Source organism: Diospyros lotus, chromosome 14 (genome assembly GCF_014633365.1).
Source record: "Diospyros lotus cultivar Yz01 chromosome 14, ASM1463336v1, whole genome shotgun sequence".
NCBI lineage: Eukaryota > Viridiplantae > Streptophyta > Magnoliopsida > Ericales > Ebenaceae > Diospyros > Diospyros lotus.
Genome location: NC_068351.1, coordinates 4,687,289 through 4,703,078, shown reverse-complemented (window position 1 = coordinate 4,703,078; position 15,790 = coordinate 4,687,289). Strand labels below are relative to the sequence as shown.

The 15,790-nt window shown below is 33.8% G+C and overlaps 1 protein-coding gene across 1 annotated transcript; it reads left to right on the top strand.

The window, feature by feature from the left end:
- The first annotated feature begins 11,647 nt into the window (after positions 1 to 11,647).
- On the top strand, positions 11,648 to 14,672 carry LOC127790133 (uncharacterized). The gene is made up of 4 exons (XM_052319424.1): positions 11,648 to 11,897; positions 13,396 to 13,458; positions 13,633 to 14,141; positions 14,241 to 14,672. The coding sequence occupies exons 1-4, from the start codon at positions 11,648 to 11,650 to the stop codon at positions 14,670 to 14,672; spliced, it is 1,254 nt and encodes a 417-aa protein (XP_052175384.1).
- Positions 14,673 to 15,790: the final 1,118 nt, after the last annotated feature.

The window sequence follows — 15,790 nt, the reverse complement described above, 5'->3', positions numbered from 1 at the left end:
TTTGTGTACATTTGATATTTTAAAATTATTAATTTAGTGTACATTTGATTAATTAATATACACGTGTGTGTATTAATTTAATTTAGTTTAGTTTATATATACAAATATGTGTGTTAATTTAGTGTATTTGATTATGTGTATGTGTGTATCTAATTGTGTATTTGATTATTCATTATGTACATTTGATTATGTGTATCCTATTATTTTGTGTACATTTGATATTTGATATTTTAAAATTATTAATTATATAGATATACACTTGTGTCATCGCCCCCGTTGCCCCTGCAGTCGCTCACACCCGTCGTCGCCGTCACCAGGCCACAATGCAGCTCGCCTCGCCATCCCCGTCGCCCCTGCTAATGCCACATATATGTGCATGTATTTTTGTGTATGTGCGCTAGAAATGATGGTGTTGTTGTTTACATACATATAAATATATTTTGTGTGTTTGTTGCTCACTATTAGATTGTGAAGGAAGTAGTCAAATGTTTAATGTTTTCAGTTTGGAATCTAATGTTTGCAAATCTATGTATACATTTCTGTTTGTTATTCTTTGTTTAATGTTTATGTATGTACAAAAGCAATATAATGTTTCCTGTTTAATGTTTGCTGCTCATTCGAGTTACGTTTGAAATCTAATGTTTAATCTATTTGACAGAAACGCTCCCATCTCAAATGAACTCCATTTGCATTAATGTTTAATGCAAGATTTTTTTCCTATTAATTCCCACTCCACTTCCCATCTCACTTCATTTTAACTGTTTCCTCATTTCACACAAAGATTTCTTTCACATAATTCTTAATGCAAGATTTTAATGTTTAATCCATTTGCGAATAATGTTTAATCCATATGGATTAACAGAAATGCATATATATAGCGTTTCTATCAAATTTTTAATTAACGAGCGTTTCTCTCTTTATTTGAGTGTTTTTGTCAAATGAAGTGAAATGGGAGCATTTCTATCAAATGGAGTTCGTTTCTGTGTATTTATGTGTATGTATTTCTATCAAATGGTTTCTATCAAGATCTTACTGTCACTTGAATGAGCAAATACATGTCTGAGTTATGAGCATTTTTATCAAAAGATGCTCTATTGTTAATTAAAAATTTAATTTATGTATGTGTATGTAGTAAAAGATGCTATGTATGTATATAGGCATCAAAAGATGTTCCATGGGTGGCAATTTTTAAATTTTTTTAATTAAGATTAATTGATTCTGTGCATACATAAACATTAAACAGTTTATAAGCAAACTAATGTGTATTTGTATGCACAGAAGCAAACTTATGTGTATATACATAATGTTTAGAAGCAATTAAAACATTATGGACTACATTACATGTTTATGTATGCACAGATGCTCACGTTTAAAATGTTTTTTAATTTTTAGTTTGGAATCTAATATTAAGTATTCTAAATATCAATTTTTAAAAAAATTATGGACTATAACATTTGAAATTTTTTAAATAAAAAAAAACAGTCATAAATGATTTAATTTCAAAAGAAATAAAAACTTCTTTCTTTAATGATGATGAAAGGTGATTTTAAATCGAAATTGGTTACTAAAAAAGAATTCATTTATTTGTGTTATTTTTTTATTTTATTAATTCTATTTTTTATTTTATTATAATCAATTTTTTTTAATTACAATAACATAAAAAAAATGTGTTCTCGACCAAGAGTTCCTGACTCATGGGGGTCAGGGAACACAAGGGTTCCCAACCACTCATAGTCAAGAACCCAAACTTCTTCGACCTCGAATTAGGGTTCTTTTCATTGATGGCCGTAGCCATGGCGGCCAGCAACGAGCGACGATTGCCATGGACTTTCTAAGTGATAATTATTCATACCAGGTTTTGATTTTTGTTTTAATTTCATTAATATAAAAGTGAAGTCAGTTAGGAAAGATAAGAGTTCAAATTTGAACAATTGTTGTGCTCCAATTTTAATTTTATCATTTTAATGTGATTGTTAAAATACATCTTGATTATAACCCGTTAAGTATTTTTTATGCATGACAGTTATTTATTTAAATAAAATATTAAATTTTATTATTTAACTAGGAATAACCCGTGCCTGAAGGCACAGTGCAAATAAAAAGAATTGAATATTGAATTTGAACCCGAAATAATGAAGCACTGAACTTGAATATGTACTAAACTGAAAGTCTAAACTCGTTTATATCACATATCTGAAGACAATATATATAATTTTTAAATACGAAATTATAAAAAATTGAATATAAACATGTCTAAAAGTACAATATAAATAATATTAAGATTAAAATGCAATAATGTTCACTAATATTGTAAAAAAAAAATGATAAGCACTGAACAAAAAATAGAAATTCAAGTTATTATATAATTGTTAACATTTTATAATAAAAAAATTACTAAATTTATATAATAAAACACATTTATTTACAATTTGAACTAATTAAATTAAAAATTAAATATCAAACCATACATATTAGCTGCTGCCGAGGACCCTTGAAGCCCCCAACCGTTGTTGGTCAGGGGCTTCAAGGGCCCCTGACAGCGGTCGGTCGAGGGCCCGTGGGTCATCTCAGACTACTATCGCCCCCTTACCAGCCCTCACAATGCCTTGCCCTCATCTGTTGTCGCCCTTCCCGCCCCCCTCATTACCGGCTTACTCGCCGGCACCCCCCCAATGTTTAGAATAGATATATTTTAACAATCACATTAAAACTGAAGGCACGGTGCAACTAAAAAAAATCATTAAATTTGAATACAAAATAATTAAACACTGAACTCGTACACGTACTAAATTAAAAACCTAAACTCGCCATATATCACGTGTCTGAAGATAATGATATAATTTTTAAACACGAATATAAACATGCATTAAGCTAAAAATTATTTGTTCAATTTTAATGTCATAACTTTAATGAAATAAAAATGATCAAAATGTGGATATTTTGCCAAAAATTTGAGAGGGTATCATCTGAAAATATGATGCAACAACATCATTCTTCCTACACAAACACTTATATCAATGCTTGTAAAAGTGACAGACAAAATAAACCTATACAAACTACTTTAATCACAAAACAAAATGACATAAACTACTTATAAATCAATCGCTATCTCAATGAATGAACAAAAATCAAGGGAGAGGTATTGAATTACATTTTGGGTCACTAAAAAATTTGCTTAATTCAAAAACCATGTAATGAGAGGGTATGCTTTGAAAATGTAAATTGAAATCAATATAAGAAATTTTCAATTTTTCGGCAGAATATCCTTTAAAAATATGATATCACAAATATATCAATTTGTCTACAAAATTTATAAATTTTATAATCATAACCAAACCATGTCATATGCATGCTGATTACCACAAAACATCATAATATTAACCATTGTCATGCTTAAACATGACTATTTATCAATTGCCTTAAGCATCAATACAATAATAATCATTGTTCTGCCTATTTCGAACTATTTACCATTGCAAAATAAATTCATAGTTGTGGCTAAACATAAATAAGATTAAAGAATGACCACAAAACGTAATTATATATAGTAAATTTGCAAAATGGGTCATTCTTTAATTTAGCGTATGCCCGTGCCTAAAGGCACGGTGTAAATAATATTAAAATTAAAATATATTTATAATTTATACGTATTATATTCTAATAATTTTACTTGTATTAAACGCTCTATAAAACTCAAATAAGAAACAAACATATAAGATTTATAATGTTCACTAATATTATAAATCAAAATATAAGAGCAAGTAAAAAAAAAAAATTGTAAACAATGAACAAAAGATAGAAATTAAAGTTATTGTATACTTATTAATATTTTATAATAAAAAGAAAAAAATTTCTAATCCATATAATAAAACATATCAATACTATGCACACCAATTAGTGCATAGTACTCTGCACAACAACCAGTACTTTATAATCTAAAAGAAATTAAAATTAAAATACACACCAATTAGTGTTATTGACATCAAATTGTAGCTATATAAGAAAAACAAATATTATATCGTCATAAACTAAAAAAGTGAGTTAAAACTTTACATGCTATACCCATGAGGTAAGGCCAAAATACACATGGTACCACTTAATTTTAAAAGATTACATTGATGATCACTTATTTCTAATTTCTGTAACAAAAAACTCCTATCATTGGATTATCGCAGATCAATTAAAAATGTATGAAATTTTCTTCTTTATCCTTTACCAATGAGCCCAAATCAATTTTGAATTTGTCAACCCTATCTGGATTTGGACTCAGACCCATATTAGGATTTCAACTCAATCTGTGCAAATCTAGATAAAAGTTTGCCTATATTTTGGTCACAGAATCCAATTGCTCTAGGTTTGTTAACAATTGAGAAAAGGAACAACAAAAAGGAAGAAGAAAGAAAGAAAAAGAACAAAAAGTAAAAGGATCAGGGTAGTTTGCCTAGAGCAAACCTAGATCTAGGTTTCTGACAACTTTCTCCTTCTCTACCATATAAGATTAGCACAAACTCTACCAACAGAGATATCTATTATCTATAAAAATCAAGAAATGTGCCATGTTTATTTTGACTAACCTCAAGCGCACTGAATATATTTACCCAAATAATGTTAAGCACAACCCAACTCTCTGTATATTAGAAAACTCAAATGGCAAATGCAAACAACCCATGAAACAAAAAGTCATACTATCAGGTAAAAGAAACGAAATGCATTTTAAGACCCTTGAATTTCCTTCTATAAAACCATAGCCCTGTTAAACCAGATATTTGTTCAAAAATAATTAATTATTCCAAAGTGAATATTAATAACAAAAAATTTGCCTTCAATGAAGTCATAACAGGCAAACCATCCATATAATTCATCCAATACTTCATAACCATGAGATTCAATTTCAACTATAAGCTTCTTCAAGAAACTTTTCAATTAAGGTATATGAAAATTTCATCCTGCATTAGTAACAGAAATAAAATGAATAATAAAACTCTGCAAAAGATAAATGTTTAAATATTGATTGTTTGAAAATTATGATAAAATAAATCAACAACAGTAGTAAATACATTTAAAAATTAGTATCACTTCTGCTTTATATGGAATAAAAAAGGTATAGTTCTAGTTAGCAAAAAAAATAAAAGAACTACATTTCTAAATTCATAAAGTTAAATTCAAAATCTCATTCTTAATCAATTGGTAGTCATCCCAATATATAAGATATGACAAATTTATGATTGAATCATCTATAAATTTAAAAACGAATTCATATTTACACCGTAACCAATTTCACATTTCTTTAAGTACCAAAAATTCAACACCTAAAGATAAAAATATTAAATTTTGAATTAAGTTTTCTATTTTTGATAAAAATATTTAACACACTAAAAATAATATTTGATCATCCATGATTTAATAAAAAAAAATTCTAAATGTCAAATTCTTAAAAAAAAATAAAAAACAGTGGTGTTTTTCATATTGTTTTTTTTAAAAAAAAATTACACACAGTCGTGTTTTTTTATTTAAAATTTAAAAATTATACTATTTTCTTTACTGTTGATTTAAAATTTATACTTGGATGCTAGGCACATGAAATCAAAACAAAACCCAGATCAAATCAAATCCAACTACATCGAAGGAAAATGCGTAAAGGCAAATTTGCAGCAGACTCACCATAATCAGACGCAGTCTTGAACGCACGGAGAAAATATGAAAGAGAGAGAGACCCAGAAATTTGAATCAGTTTGCATGTAGCGACATATGTCTAACATTCCCGCAAGAGAACAAAACCCAAAAACTATACTGCACAAAAAATCCACTGCGCTCTCCATCTACTTGAGACCAAATGGCAATTTATTTATATAAATATTTATGAATACAACAAATACAGACCCACATTATATTTTCTAGAAGAAAAAGAATATTTAAGTATTAAATACTTTAAAAATTAATTTTAAAACTACAAGAATATATATACATACACACAGTTGCGATATACATACACTTAGGAGAGAAAGAATGAGAGATACATACACACAGAAATAAAGGGATGAGAGATACATACACTATGACTTAGAGCTTCATGTGCGGCTGTAGACAGAAATTGAAAGCACCCCCGCCCGGATATCCCAACCACCCGGTCTATCTGAACGAAAATGCTTACGTAGAGGAGAGAAAAATAGACAAGACAAATATTCCCAGGCATGCATACATAGACAATACGACAGCAAAAGCAAAAATAGTAAACGAGCATGCCCACAAGTACCCCACTGAAACAGCGGTCATGGAGTATATAAAAATACATACAGACCCTGTGCCGACATTAGGAGATGCAAGTGACAACCTGGCACAGTCAAAATAAAAGATAGCAACTCTGTCAAGACATCAGAGATGATGGGGGCAGCTAATTGTACACCTTACCAACACGGCTGGCTGCTAGGTGGTACGATCCTCGCTCTCAACTCTGTCAAGACTCAACAAGTTTATATGAAAAGGAAGTCTATAACATGAATCGAAGAAGAGATCACCCCAAATACAAACCCACATGTACACACAAGCCATGTGACGCCACCAAACAATAGTGCCGCGAAATAAAAACACATACCGGTCCTTGGGGCCCACATAACACACCTAGCACCCATGTCCCATACCAACCTGCGGTTGCCCTGGAAGGCAACATATATCTCCATAAGTCTGTGCGCACTGTCCCGGGTCGGTACTCCCGTCACCCGTATCCCTGCCGGTACTTCCGACAGCTAAGCCAAAGGCTCTCTCGGAACGGTACTCCCGTCCGAGAACTAAATAATACCAGTATCCATGCAATGCACATAAAATGCAATGGCGTATTGAGCATCAACATGATACAAGGCGCCCATACATCCAGGCATCAGGCCATGCTCCGCCCACATAGTAAATCACACGCGATGCATATGCCCGTGCTGGATGCAACCTAGCCAACTAGAATGTCCGTGACCAAGTATAACCAAATCATGATAATCCCAATATGTAGCCCGTACCCATGTGCACATCATACCATGCAACAAGAATAAAATATAGCAGGCATGCTATGATCACATAACGGCAGAGCTAGTCAGCAGTGCCTGGCACTGGTCAGCAGTCAGTGACTAGGAGAGACCATCTGACGGCCTAAGACAGACCGTACGACAGTCACACCTACACCGAACAGCCAATCCCTGCCCCTACTGCACAACTGCTCTAACCAATAAATAACCAAAAATCCAATAATAATACCCAACAGCTAAGAACCTAGCCCCGGGTGAGTACAACATCATTCCCATAGATTTGGGGGTGGTACAAACCTCCGTAGGCAACCAATGGATAAAACCCTCGACACCCGGTTAATAAATTAAATTTTTAAAACACACCGTTTTAAATCCCATAATTTATTAACAGCTGAATCAAACGAAGGGAGGTCAAATAATTTGACAACGAAAGTAACGACGAGGTGGGTGAAAAGAAATTGCCTTAACAGAGATATCCTTAGGCTCGTTTGGTCCAAAAGCAGTAAAAATTAAACCAACTGCAATATCCCAATTAATTGCCAAAATTAACAAAATTGGACGCAAAACGAAATTCTGACCATACAGAATATTAATTACTAGCTGCTCTATATACCTGGATAATTAAATCTGGAATTAAACGCAATTTAATCTGAATTTTTCAACCCCCAAATCTCACAAATTTCTCCTGTGCGCGCGCTGGTTTTTCTCCGAAATTGCTGCTGTTTTTATGCTCAAAATCACGCCCGAAATCGGGTTTAAATGCTGCCAAAAAGAAGCGGAGGAGACGCGGCCATGTGGCAGCGCGCGGGCCAGCCATTGGGAGGCCACCGCCTCACCAAAACGACGTCGTTTCGGACGTCCAGTGGCTAATTAAAATCAGCCAAAAATTCTCCCCTCGCGCGTAGCCCCCGCGACTCGAAGCCGCGTCCACCGCCTGGCAGCCTCACGCGCGACCGCTCGCGCCCGCATGAGTCTTCGATATATATATAACTTATATTATATTTAAGGTGATTTTGAGCCTTTTCTGTAATACACGCCAGCACCCGAAACTTCCCATTAATTACACTCTCACCCCCTATAATAATTACAGTAATGCCTGAAACTTCCAAAAATCACAGAATTTAATTTATTTTAATTTTTTTAAATCCCAGAAATTCCTAAAATAACAAAATTAATTATCCTAATTTTTTATTTCCATAAAATCATATAATTAAATTTTTATTTAATCCCAACAACTTATTTCAATATTTCTTTTAAATCCAATTACCCCAAAATTAAATTAAATTGACATTTATGGGACGTTACAGAAATGAAGATCAGCAACCTTAGAGCAAAACGAACAGGAAAAAAAAAGAAAAGAAATCTAGATAAAGAATTTCCAACAAACAGATACAGAAAGAGAGGAAAAGGACTTTCGAAATAGAATAACAAAAAAACAAAGAATATAACATAACAGAAATGCACATACAAACATAAAATCTAAAGCCTCGACTGAGTGGAGTGAAAAGACTTAGCAACCAAATTGGAAGCAGCAGCAGCACCACAAGAACTAAACTTAAAGGAACTATATACATACAGTCGCAATGGATATACATACAGTTGCGACCGCCCCAAGCTGCTGCGCCACCGCCATCACCGGTCGATTCCGCGGCGACCCATCACGGCCGCACCTCACACGACCGCCTGCGCGCAGCTGCTGCTGCCATGGCGGACCCCCAGCCAGCCTCCAACGTCGTCGCCTGCTCGCCACGACCACCACTGGTAGCCTCCACCAACCGCCGCTGCTCTGTCGGCCATTGGTCGATCACTGCTGCCGCCCTACTCGCTACACCGCCACCGCCTTCGGCCGCCTCCACCGTTGCTGCTGCCTTAGCCGCCATCGTTGGTCACCGACGCCTCCTCCGCGACTCGCCGCTGCCACCGATCGACCGTCTCTCTCTCGCGATTGCTCTTGGCCACCTGCTATTTCTTCTCTCTCTCTCTTCATTTGCTCTCTCTTCTTCTCTCGGCCACAATCCCAATGCCTAAAGGTTTTTAAATTTTGAAGGCCACTGTAGAAACTTGGTTGTGTGAATGTGCGTTGGGCAGAGAGGGAAGAACATGTGAGTGTGGAGGATGGGATGGTTTTTGGAGGGGAAATGTGTTGATCTCATCCATTGAAGTTCTTGAAAATTAATCTCAACCATCCAAAAAATGTCTCCCTCACATTTGTCTTTCAATTTCAAAAACCATCCTCCCTTATTATATAGATTTAGTAGCAACTGATTTGGAAATAACATGACATTGCCAAATAAATCCATGTTAACTATTTCGTATTGCTAATTTTTTATTTTTTGGTGTCTAAAATTATATAACCAAATATTTTTAGGTTGAAGTACAACAGTTATGAACAATATCACTATTTTTGTCAAGTAATTTTTTTTTTCTTCATATAATTTTAAGTACCTCTCTTATAATGTAAGGCCTATTTTTTTTTTAAAAAAAAACTTATCATATCTAATTTTCTTCTAATAGAATGTTTTTTTCCTCATACTTTATAGGTGGATGGAGACTTACACCGAACCGTAACATCAATTCCGTTTATTAATTTTTTTATTTATGTGTATAAAATTTTATTTATCACTCTAACGTGTTTGTATGTATAGGTTCAATTTCTTCAAGAAAGAAATGTTAATATTGTTATTCGCGATGAGCGTGACCTTAATACTATTTGCATTCGTGAGGTAAGGATATACATTTTCTTATCATTTTAAAAATAATTTATAAATATATTTTACTTATTTTTTATTATAGACAAAGGCAAAGGAAAAAAGAAAAGGCTATCCCTTCTGGCAAAAGAAAGAAAAATGCACATCATGTGGTATGGTTTCTCAACAAGTTTTAAAAGTTTCTTTTTCGAATATTGTCATATTAATTTTTTTAGGAATTACATAGTGTCATGTACTCTTTTCTATGTACATTTTTAAAAAGTTTCTTTTCAAATATTTATTCAAAATTCTTTTTATTGAATGTGGAATGTTTTTCTAAAACATGTTAAAGTAAGCATTAATCTGAATTTTTAATATGTTTGTCTATTAAAAAGAGAAGAAAATTTATAAGAGAAAAACATAAAAAAAATAGAAAACTACATAATATAGTTTTTTTAATTTTTTATTTTTCTTATAAGAAATTTTTAGGGATAGAACATGAAGAATAAAAAAGAAAGTAGAAAACATTACACACTAAAGAGATGGGTAGTGTCTTTAAACCAACAAGTGCATACTCCTAAAATATTCTCATTATAGGCACACAATGATAATGTGTTATCAAAAGCTACATTGGCCCAACGTGCACGACGAGAACGTGAAAAAAATCAAAAGTCATGTTCTGCATACCAATTGGGACAACACCTACGACGAGAACGAGAAAGATCAAAGGAATGTATTAACCCAAGACAATCTTCTTTAACACCAATTCGTCGCGATCGCACTGGGCTGGAGTGGGAAACAATAACTGAAGATTCTTATTCGATAAAAAAACAAATAATGGTTACCCATCATTCTACATGTTCGTTTTCTATGCCAATCACATCTTTAACTCCGCAAAGAAATCGGTAAACTACTGTATATAATCTTGAAATACATACTTTTACTCATATCGTTTTGTTTTACAAATTTTTATTTATACACAAATATTCGTAGGTCTACTCCTATAAATCAATTTCTTCAAGAAGATTTATGTACTAATAATGAATTAGAAGACATGCCTATGAGTACATCAATTGACGTCCGGGTACACAAGGATTCTTGCCGCCATTATCTTGGCAAAATGGATGTATTATGTCCTTATTGTTCAGCCTTACATTGGATGGATGAAAAATTGACAAAATCATCTATGAAACGTCCCTTATTCGGAACTTGCTGTTTGAAAGGAAATGTTAGGCTACCTTTACTTATTATACCCCCTCCACCACTTCAGGCGTTGTATGATGGGAATAATGATCAATCAAAATCCTTTTGAAGTTATACTCGAGTGTACAACGCAGCCAATGCTTTTACGAGTCTTGGTGCTACATTAAATCCTAGAGTACTCAGTGGAATGGGCCCTACATCATTCACAATTCATGGGAATTGCGACATCGAACAGGATCACTATAACCACAACCAGGACAGGATGCGAGTTATGCTCAATTGTATATCTATGACCCTGATTCAGCTTTAGAAATTCGTAATCGTAGAAATCCTATCTTGAGAAGGGATATTCTCAAAACTATTCAGGATAGTTTGTTACAAGTCAATGCATTTGTAGATAAATTTCGCCAGGCTCATGTCATTTTACATCAATTAGACTCTGTAGGACACAATCTACCTGCTCATCTTCATTACAATTCAAGAACTGATTGACGTCGGTATAACCTACCAATTGTAGATGAGATTGTGATTGTAATACTGGGTGATGGAACAGAGATAAGTGGAATGAGAGATATTATCTTACATTTTCGAGGAAATAATGAGTTGATGCAAATTAATGAATGTCACCTAGCATATTTGCCATTACATTATGTTCTATTATTTCCATATGGTGAGCTTGGATGGGAACCTGAATTGAAATTGTGGAATGTTCAATATGATCGACCTTCAATTGATCAACTTACTCAAATGGATTTTTATAGTTATCGTTTGTTTGAACGACCCACAGAGTATTCAACAATTTTGAGAGGTGGAAAACTATTTCAAGAGTTTTTGGTAGATGCTTGGGCTGCAACTGAGCAAAATCGATTGACATACTACAAGCTTAATCAAGTGAAACTTCGGGCTGAGCTTTACCAAGAGTTGTCAGATATGGATCCAGATTATATGCGACCTAGTCAAATTGGTCAAAGGTTTATTTTGCCATCTTCATTTACTGGTAGTCCAAGACATATGTTTGAAAATTTTCAAGATTCAATGGCTATCACGCGATACAATCAACACCCAGATATTTTTCTGACCATGACTACAAATCCCAATTGGCTAGAAATTACTTCAGCATTATTACCACATCAAAAACCTATTGATCATCCTGATTTAATTGCCCGTGTTTTTAAGTTAAAGAGAAAATGTTTGATGAAGGTGATAGAAACAAATAAGGTGTTTGGAAATAAAATTGCACATGTTTTTATAATTGAATTTCAAAAACGAGGCCTCCCTCATACGCATGCACTTTTATTTCTTAAGGGTCCAAACAAAATTCAAACATGTGCGCAAGTAGACAAATTAGTCTATGCAGAATTTCCAGACCCAAAAGATGATCCTGTACTTTTTGAAACTATCAAATGTTGTATGGTACATGGATCGTGTGGTGCTCGAAATCCGCAAGCACCATGTATGGAAAATGGTAGATGCACTAAGAGATACCCTCGAGTTTTTATAGAAACAACAACTATGGATCAAGATGGATACCCTATCTATCGTTGTCGCAATAATGGTCAAGTACATACTGTGAGGGGGCAAGAAGTTGATAACAGGGATGTCGTGCCATACAATGCATATATTTCTAAACTTTTCAACTGTCATATAAATGTGGAAATTTGTGTCGGGATGAGATGTGTCAAGTATATACATAAGTACATTTATAAGGGTTATGATCGTACAACGATGGTGTTAGGAATGATAAATGAGATTCAACAATATCTCGATTCAAGGTATATTGGACCTCCAGAAGCTGCTTGGCGAATATTTGGTCATCCTTTGCATGCAGAGATGCCAACAGTTGTACGATTGACACTTCATTTACCCGGAATGCATCGCGTTGTTTTTAACCCAGAAGAGTCATTAGAAACGATTCAAATCTAGAGTTGGTCAACAAATGTCAACTCTTACTGGCTTCTTTGCATATTGTGCTAGCAGTGAAGATGAATGTCCATTCATTTATCAAGAATTTTCACAACATTATGTTTGGCTCAAGTCGGAAAAGAGATGGAAATCAAGAGAAAGGGGATTTGCAATTGGTAGAATGTATTTTGCTAGCCCTAATTGTGGTGAAAGATTTTATCTGCGTTTATTACTAACCGTTGTCAAAGGACCAAAGTCGTTTCAGTCTTTACGCACGGTCGATAATGTTGTGCATGATACATTTAAATTAGCATGTGTTGCAAGGGGGCGTTTAGAAGATGATGAAGAATGGATACAATGCTTGAAAGAGGCGGTAGTTATGAAAACTGGATATCAATTGAGGAGATTATTTAGTATTATTCTCACCCAGTGCTCTCCACTAAATCCATGTGCATTATGGAATCAATTCTCAACGCATATATGTGATGATCTTGCACATAAGATTCGTACATTGTTTGCCATTTCTAACCAAATTGAGGCTCAAATTAAAGATTATGGTCTCCATCTTTTGAATAAAATGCTTCATGAATCAGGCAAAAGTTTAATTGACTTCCCACCCATGCCACAACCTACTGCAAATTGGAGTGCAGTAATTGGTAATCAATTGATATTCGAACATCGATAATTGCAGAGTGAGGCACAACAGATAGATCCACAAATTTCTATTGATTGTCTCAACAATGGACAGCGGAATGCTTATAACACAATCACTTCTTCAGTTTTTCAAAATAAATGAGTTGTTTTCTTTCTGAATGGGGGTGCTGGAACAGGGAAAACATTTTTGTACAATATGATAGCATTAAAATGTCGCAACCTTGGGCATATTGTTATTACTGTGGCTTCATCTGGAATTGCATCATTGTTACTGGTCGGAGGTCGCACTGCACATTCAACATTTTCTATCCCATTAGATGTGTTGGAAAATTCAAATTGTGGGCTTAATAAACAATCATTACAAGCTGAGTTATTTAGAGAAACAAAACTCATAATTTGGGATGAAGTTCCGATGCAACATAGACATTATGTTGAGGCGGTTGATCGTACATTGAGGGATATTTGTGATAGTGACAAGCCATTTGGGGGTATTACTGTTGTTCTTGGTGGAGACTTTCGACAAATCTTACTAGTTATACCCAAAAGAATTTGTGAGCAAATTGTGAATGCATCATTAAAACATTCTGTTCTATGGAAGCATATACATATCTTAACTTTGGATTTGAATATGTGCTTGAATCATGAAGACCGTGAAAATGCTAATTTTGCAAATTTTTTGATGGAGGTAACACTACTATAACCTTTGTGTCATATTATATAGATTATTTTAAATTAATAAATTGTGTTTTCATTCTTATTTTTTTCTTGATTTCACTTTTTTTAGATTGGGACCAATCCTCAAGAAATCGTTAACCTTCCATCAACAATACACAAATGTCAAGATTTGAATGAATTACTCTCTACAGTTTACCCACGGTTGAACATAATAGAGACGTCAACCCCAACATTTTTAACTGAACGCACAATTTTGTCTGCGCGTAACAATGATGTCAGTGACATCAATACTACTGCATTGAATATCTTTCCAGGGAGATTACATACTTATCTTGCAGCAGATAAAATGTCTGAAGATAATGAAGTCGATCCTACTATTACAAATAGATATCCTAATGAATATTTAAATTCATTGGATCCTTCTGAATTGCCAACTTTTAAGTTCGAGTTGAAGGTGGGTTGTCCTATAATATTGTTGAGAAACATTGCACCGAAAGATGAACTATGTAATGGTACAAGATTGATGGTTACTAGTGTTTAGTTACATAGATCTTATCATATGCGCAGCGGAAATTAAAATTTAATTTGGAGGTATCCCGTTTTTCAGAAATTATGGTTTAATAAAACGAAGGCATAAACGAAAAATACCTCTTTGATGAAATCTTATTTCACCGTTAGATTTCCCGCCGTATAATCCTCCAAGTGTAGGATGCCGAGTCGGTCCACCCGAAATCACTTCTATTCAAGAATATCAAAGAGAGAAGATAAGTAGAAGAAATTTTTCACAAAAATTTCTAACTTACCTCTTGGATTCAAGAACACTTCTCCAAAATTCTCTCTACATTCAAGTGAATCAAGAAGACACTTATTAGAGAAAATAAGAGTTTGGAGCTATTTATAGTTCCAATTAAAAACTATTCTTCATTAAATGGGTTGGGCTTCTCAAGCCCATTCCATTTAATGCAATTGGACCAAGCCCAATCCAATGGAATTTATTTGAATCCAATAGTGCCATTGGGCCAAGCCTAATGTACTAGCAAAAGGCCCAACCCAATCTATGATTAAATAATTACATTCATAATATAATTATTTAATTACTCTTATTTATCCAATAAATAAATGCACTATAATTAGTAATTATAAAATTACTAATTTATTTATTTTCTCTTTGAAAGTAATTTCTTTTTGGGTGGGACTTTCTGGGTCCACAAATAAATTGGCAACAAGAATAATCAACAATTAATTCTCGTAAACCATGAGTGACATCTAGCAATATATCATGATTACCCAATTTATTGTGAAGCGGGTATTGTGAACCTTTTACTACGTTACCATACAATACGGTCCTTCTATCATCCTATATCCCGACAAGATATGAGATCATGGTCAGTAGGTCGAATCTCTTAATCTTGTCATATGACCAAATCCAAAATCAATCTTGACAAATTATGACACAACCCGTATGGAACAAATTCCATCGTCATATTACCTCGGCCAAGGATTTATCGTCAAGTGATTACTGGATCGCATAGGATATCTTCCTCATAAATCTCGAGGTGATAGATTCCATGTCTAATGCACACATACCTCATGTATCACTGAATCAGGCACATAGATACGTATGATTATCCTTGATTAGAACAACCACATGATATCGTT